The sequence below is a fragment of the Quercus robur genome, chromosome 6 (genome assembly GCF_932294415.1).
Source record: "Quercus robur chromosome 6, dhQueRobu3.1, whole genome shotgun sequence".
Taxonomy (NCBI): domain Eukaryota; kingdom Viridiplantae; phylum Streptophyta; class Magnoliopsida; order Fagales; family Fagaceae; genus Quercus; species Quercus robur.
The window spans coordinates 37,900,682-37,908,259 of record NC_065539.1 but is presented as its reverse complement, the minus strand read 5'-3'; the positions used below and the strand labels follow the sequence as shown (position 1 = coordinate 37,908,259).

The window sequence follows — 7,578 nt, the reverse complement described above, 5'->3', positions numbered from 1 at the left end:
CCTCTTAGGGACCCTGGCCAGATTCCCATTCCAGATTTTGCTTCTGTCACTTAGAACCCAGCCGGTCCAAACGATGAGGAGGAGACGGATAATTTGAGGGAGTTGGTGGAGCAGATTGATGCCCACGTGGAGATGATTGGGACAGAAGCAACCAGCAACCCTTCTACTGACGGCCCTCATGGTGGAGATGTTCATCCCCAGCCTCCTGTACCCGAGCACCACTCCGTCGAGATGACCTCCGAAATACAACCTGTGGATCTTTCCTCCTGACTGCCGAACCTGTTCTACTTTACCTTTATTTGCTTTCATTTAACAGCTTTTTATTTTAAGTTGGTTTGCCCATGTCGCCGGGTTGTGGCAACTAAACAGTTATTTTCTGGTTTTTTTACTAAACAGCTACTTAATTTCTGGATTTGAACTTAATGTCATTGGGTTTTGGTGATGAAGTAATTGATTTAATATGCTTAGTTTTGATTTAGGTTTATTTGCCGATCAGTTACCTTAATCGTTTTTGTGACTATACATGTATATTTTAACCTTCTTGTGCATGCTTTAAAGTTTCCGGGCATGCATGTATCACTAATGTACAGGGTGTGTTTCCGACTTGATATATAACATATTTTTGTAATACTTCTGCCCTTAGAGAGTTTCGAATAAGGTTTTCCCTCGTTTGGTGATAGGGATCGAACCAAGAAGTCGGATTATGCTCTTTGGAAATTCTGAGTAAGGTTTCCACCTGCTCGGTGATAGGGATCAAACCGGGAAGTAGGCCTCTGTCCTTAGGCAATTTTGAGTAAGGTTTCCACCTGCTTGATGATAGAGATCGAACCAAGAAGCAAGCTTCCGTCCTTAGAAAATTTTGAGTAAGGTTTCCACCTGCTCGGTGATAGGAATTGAACCGAGAAGCAGACTTCTGTCCTTAGAAAATTTTTAGTAAGGTTTCCATCTGCTCGGTGATAGGGATCGAACTGAGAAGCAGACTTCTGTCCTTAGAAAATTTTTAGTAAGGTTTCCACCTGCTCGGTGATAGGGATCAAACCGAGAAGCAGGCTTTTGTCCTTAGAAAATTTTTAGTAAGGTTTCCACCTGCTCGGTGATAGGGATCGAACCGAGAAGCAGACTTTTGTCCTTAGAAAATTTTTTAATTGCTTGAATTTCCTTAGCTTCCCCCGCGTCTTTCAACCAAACATAGTGATAAAAAGAATTGGCTGGGCTGGTACGAACTAGTTGCATCGTTATCATCTGAGTTAGTACAATGTACATTTTTCCGTGCATGGACGGTCAATGATAAAACTTCTTAAGATTATAAGCATTCCAAGGTCGGGGCAACGGTATTTCGTTCATGTCTTCCAGATAATATGCCCCTACACCTGCAATAGTTGTAATTCTGTACGGTCCTTCCCAAGTTTGGGCTAGCTTCTCGGCGTTTGTATCTCGCATGCTTCCTACTGCCCTCCTCAGTACCAGGTCTCTGGCGTTGAATTCTCTCACCCTTACATCTCGGTTGTAACGCCGGGCAAGCTTTTGTTGATACTCCGCTAGTCTTATAGCCGTTGCATCTCGATATTCTTCAAGTAAATCTAGTCGCTCCATCAGCTGACCATCATTCTAGGACGTATTGAATCCTGAAACTCGTGCACTACATAAGTTAACCTCGGCTGGTATCACGGCTTCAGCCCCGTATGTGAGAGAGAATGGGGTCTCGCCCGTGGACCTCCGAGGAGTTGTCCGGTATGCCCACAAAACATTGGGTAGTTCCTTGGCCCAGTTGCCCTTCGCTCCTTCCAGCCTTCTCTTCAAGCCGTTCACGATTACCTTATTCACGGCCTCAGCTTGGCCATTGCCCTGGGATACGCTAGAGTAGAATATCTGTTCTTGATACTGAGATTGTTGCAAAATTCACAGAAAGCTCGGCTGTTAAACTGCAGCCCGTTATCCAATATAAGGGAGTCCGGAACCCCGAACCTGGTGATTATATTCTTCCATACAAATTTCTTCACATCTATGTCCCGGATATTGGCTAGAGCCTCTGCCTCTGCCCATTTGGTGAAGTAATCGACGGCTACCAAAACGAATCTTCGATTGCCCATTGCTCGGGGAAAAGGCCCGAGTATGTCCAGCCCCCATTGTGCGAAGGGCTAAGGACTGCTAATCAGGTTCAAATGCTCGGCAGGCTGGTGTATCAGAGGGGCGTGCTTCTGACACTGCTCACACTTCCGAACGTATTCCGCGGCGTCCTTCTGCATCTAGGGCTACCAGAATCCCTGAGTCATTGCCCGGTGTGCCAATGACCGTCCCCCTACATGGCTGCCGCATACCCCTTCATGTAACTCGGCCAGGAGTTGTCCTACTTTCTCTGGGTGTAAGTATAAAAGATATGGTCCTCCGAATGACCTACGATAGAGTTTCCAGTATCTGGACAACCAATACCGGGCAGCTACCCTGCGGATCTTGTTGGCCTCCTTCTTATCGTCCGGAATTCGGTCATCGGCTAAGAAATCTATGATGGGATCCATCCAGCTCGGTCCAAGTGTTGCGACTACTGTGACTTCGACTCTCGTAGCCCCCTCATCTCCCGTCACCTTAATGCTAGGCTCGGGGACGAGTTCTACTTTGATAAGTTGGGGAATATCCTTGGTAATTGACGATGCCAGAGTGGCGAGAGAGTCAGCATGTCTGTTCTGTGCTCGGACCACTTGAATCACCTTCATCGTACAAAAGCTGCCTATGACCTACTTCCCCAAGTCTACGTATGCTTTCATCCGAGGATCTCGAGCCTCAAAACTCCCCTGCACTTGGTTGACTATGAGCCTTGAATCCGAATAAACTTCTACATCTCGGTCTTCTAACCTTGAGACTGCCTTTAGTCCAGCAAGCAAAGCTTCATACTCTTCCTCGTTGTTGGAGGTGTTAAATCCCAATCTGAACGAATGCTCCAAGAGAATTCCCTCCGGAGTAATTATGACTATCCCGGCTCCGGCCTCTTTGGCGCTGGAAACCCCATCCACATGTACCTTCCATGGGTGGTGTTCCAACTAACAGACCATCTCCCCTTTAGGAGAGAATTCTGCTACAAAATCAGCTAATACCTGCCCCTTTACTGAACTTCTCGACTTATATCTCACATCGAATGCCCTAAGCTGTGTCCCCCATTTAGCTATTCACCCCGTGAAATAAGATCTTTTCAATAATGACTGTAGGGGATGTTCGGTCAGCATATATACGATATGAGCTTGAAAGTACTAAGGCAATTTCCTGGTGGCATGCATTAGGGCCAGCACCAATTTCTCCAAGGGCAAATACCTGGTCTCGACCTCGACTAGGGTCTTGCTAATATAATACACGGGCTGTTGTACTCCCCAATCTCTTAAAAGCACAACACTCATAGCATGGTCAGATACCGAGAGGTACATGAACAGTTCCTCTTCGGGCTCTGGTGCACTCAACATCGGCGCCCACACTAAGTACTCCTTGAGGTTCTGGAAAGTCTTTTCACATTCATCATCCCACCGAAATCCCTTCCACTTCTTCAAAAGCTGATAAAATGGACGGCAGCGATCTGAAAATTTTGAGATGAACCGGTTAAGAGCGGCCAGCATCCCAGTCAACACTTGTACTTCTTTCGGATTGCTCGGCGATTGGAGATGCTTCACGGCCTCTATCTAGTCAGGATTGACCTCTATCCCCCGGCTGGTGATTAAGTACCCCAAAAATTTGCCTGCCCCCACTTCAAAGGCACATTTTGTTGCATTAAGACGCAATTTATGCTTCTGTAACACCTTAAACACCCCCCGGAGATCCTCTACATGCCGTGCCTCTTGCTTTCTTTTTACCACCATGTCGTCAATATACACTTTGAGCATATGCCCAATTTTATCCCGAAACATCCTCGTCATCATCTGCTGGTATGTCGCCTCGGCAGTCTTTAGCCCAAAAGGCATCACGGTGTAATGATAATTAGCATCGGGGGATATGAACACCTTTTTCTCCTGGTTTTCACCGGCCAGGGCAATCTGATGGTACCCTTGAAAAGTATCCAGGAAACTCATCCTCGGGTGCCTGTAAGTGGCGTCCACTAATTGATCAATCTTTGGAATGGGGAATGGGTCCTTTGGGCATGCTTGGTTCAAATTAGTGAAATCCATACAAACCCTTCACTTGCCGTTCTTCTTCCGGACAACCACAGTATTTGCCAGCCATTCCAGGAAAAAGGTCTCCCTTATTGCTCCTGCCTCCTTCAGCTTCTCTACCTCCTGCCTTACCACCTCAACATGGTCTTTGGCTGACCTTCTCGGCTTCTGCTTCTTTGGGGGATATGAGGGGTCTACGTTAAGCTTATGGACGATAAACCCGGGATCAACCCCGAGAACTTCATAAGGGTTCCAAGCGAAAACATCCATGTTTTGAATTAGAAACAGTAATACTTGGACTCTTTCATCATTACTCATGCTTGCTCCAACCTGAAAATATTTATTAGTGTTCGGTAGTATTTTTACCTTTACTAACTCCTCAGCGCAGCCAGCCCCCATTCCTACTTCGGGCCCCTTTGATTGCTATAAAGGGTTTTTTTGGGACGCATCTTCTCGTTCAACATGCTCCTGTCCAGACCGCCCAGTCCCCTCGTCTCTTACCAGTTGTCCGGTGATTTCTCCCTGACTGACCTGATTCCCCCGCTTCCAATTCACTACGGCGGTAAAACACTGTTTGGCCGCTTGCTCGTCTCCTCTTATCACGGTGACACCTTGCTCGGTTGGGAACTTAATCTTTACATGTAGTGTTGATGGGACAGCCCTCATTGAATGGATCCACGGTCTTCCCAGAATGGCAGTATACGGGGAAAATGAACTTACTATTCTGAATGTCACTGCCACCTCTTTCCCTCCCATAATCACGGGAAGAGAAATTTGCTCCTCAGGAATCACTACTTTGCTGTCGAACCCAACCAAAGGTGAAGTGTGCTTCATCAAGTCCTCCTTCCTTAGCCCGAGTCCCTTGAATAGATCAGGGCACATTACGTCGGTCCCGCTTCCCTGGTCTATCATCACCCTTTTTACTAAGAAGCCGCTTATCCGGGCCGTGACCACTAATGCGTCATCATGTGGTTGGATCGTCCCCTCCAAATCGTCATCGTCGAATGAGATGGGCTCTCGTACAAACTTCATCTTCTTACCCGACGACTGTAGATTCGGGTTACCCTCTACCGGTACTACTGTCAACACTCGTTTCCTTCTTCCTGCAATGAGCTTCTTCGGGGAAACATGGATTACTTCAATCACCCCTACAAGGGGTGGGAGAGGGTTCCCCCTTTGTCGAGTATCTTGCCCTACGACTCTGTCCCCCGAGTCTAGCACGAAATCCTTTAAGTGCCTGGCCTTGACTAATTGCTCGAGGTGATCCTTTAATACCCGGCATTGTTCGGTAGTATGACCTTTGTCTCGGTGATAAGTGCAGTATAGATTTTGATTCCTCCTAGATGGGTCCCCTCCCATCTTATTCGACCATCAAAAATATGGCTTGTGTTTGATCTGGTCAAGAATCTTGTGTACCGGTTCCTTAAACGTTACATTCACTTCTCCCATTTGTGCGGCCGGCTCTTGAATCGTCAGACCCTCCCGAGGCCTGAACAGGAAACTAATCTGCCGGGGATGATTCATCATTGGCGCCTTACCTTTGCTCTACAGCCGGTCATCCTCTAATCGTTTATATTCCTCGATGTGTCTCATAAGCTGCCGCATGCCTTCGGGAGGCTTCTTGGTCAACGACTCTCGTAGCCTGGAATCCTCAGGCAACCCCATCCTAAAAGTGTTTGCTACGACCCTTTCATTATCCCCACCTATCTCATTGTATAGCTCCCAATACCGGCTGGCGTAACTACAGAGGGTCTCTCCCGCCCTCATTTTCATTGAAAGAAGCGCGTCTACTGGCTGAGGTACTTGGTTGCACGTCACAAACTGAACGCCGAACTCCTGAATTAGCTCGTAGAAACTACGTATAGATCCTTTTTGTAACCTGTTAAACCGCCTTAAAGTAGTTAGTCCCAGACTCGAAGTAAATACCTTGCACATCAGCGCATCATTATGAGTATGCAAAGACATCATTTGAATATAATAGCTGACGTGTTCTACCGGATCAGTCTTCCCGTCATAGCAGTTGAACGGTGGACGGGTAAACCTGTTTGGCATCTCGGCTCGCACGATTTTGTTCGAAAACGGGGACTGAGCTACTTTTCGCAAAGCGTGACTCATGGCATCCATGGTAGCATTCTGAGGTCGCCTTTCTTCCGGGGAGAGCGAGTCTCTAACTTGATTTTCCTGAGAATGTGAACGGTCTTGGCGTTACCCCGATTCTCGGGAGGGAGACCAGTTCCTATTTCGTCGAGACCCTCTTGAATGTGAACGGTCTCAGTACTAATGGAATTCTCGGGAATGTGAACGACTTCGCCATAATCGAGGTCTGGACTAATTAGATCCTTCTCCGTATCTATTTCCCCCAATTCCAACCTCCTGTTGCCGGTCATTTCTGTCTCCTCTCAAGCGCCTACCTCTCACCTCCAGCTCCAAACCCCTGACTAGTCTGCACAGTCGTTCAAGCTCTTTATCCCGTTCCTCCCTTTGCCTACGTCCCGTAGCACCAGAAACCGTCCGTTGGGTTTGGTACGACCCCTTTCCTGTGCCGGACATTTCTTCTCGTTGGTCGTACTCCCTATCTTCTTGTTCTTTCTGTCTGCGCTCTCGCCAACTTGACCCCCGAAAAGACCCTATGGATCCGGTTTCCGCATGGTCCCCCCAATGTCTTTCAGACATTTTTCCCGAGCTCGAGTCCCTCTAGAACCATGGCGTCGTAGGAGAGCCCCACAGTGGGCGCCAATTGTAGGCTCCAAAGACGGGCTTGCTAGGCCAAACCGCTATTTGGGCTCAAAATCTATTTGTGTGTGTGGGTCTGGGTATCCTACCTTGGGTTGTTCTAGGCTTAGGGACCCAATGGGAGTACTTCCCTCTCTTTCTCTACGTTTTCTTCTTCTCAAATCCTCTCTTTCTCCCTCCTTTCTTTTCCCAAAATTCCATCCCCTTTCCATTCATCCGTTTCTCCTATTTATAGCTCTTGTTAATGGGGTGATCATCATTATCTTCTCCTTTAGTGCAAAAAAAGGTCCAATGTCGATAAACTTAAGTGGATTTTTAGGTATGAGTGGCTTTGGGAACGGTTCCCACTGCAGCAAATGTGTTTGGCAGCGGAGTTGCCTAAGGTTTTGCCGAGCACTTGAATGGCGATGTGACCGGGCACGTGTATAGAGCTCGGAAATGGTTTCCCGGGTAGCATGCGAGCGGGGCGTTTGTTGTCTGCTTTCCAAGTACCCGGACAACACCCAGTTTAGACTAGTAGTTATTGTGGGCTTGGGCCGGGGCTTTTATTGGTGAGAAAGTTGGACCCCCGACCCATATCATTAATTCATGGCCCAAGGCCCAAATGAACCTGGACGCTAGGTGCCGTATAGCACAAAATTGGATTCTAATTTCAATTTCTAATTGAACTTTCTCTAAGTTTTATTTATTAATATATATATTACTATTTCAATTT

General features: G+C 47.3%; 1 protein-coding gene across 1 annotated transcript; it reads right to left on the bottom strand.

Annotated features, from left to right (window-relative positions):
- Nucleotides 1–5,675: 5,675 nt before the first annotated feature.
- On the bottom strand, nt 5,676–6,245 carry LOC126690153 (uncharacterized). The gene has a single exon (XM_050385284.1). The coding sequence runs from the start codon at nt 6,243–6,245 to the stop codon at nt 5,676–5,678; it is 570 nt and encodes a 189-aa protein (XP_050241241.1).
- Between the last annotated feature and the right edge of the window lie 1,333 nt (nt 6,246–7,578).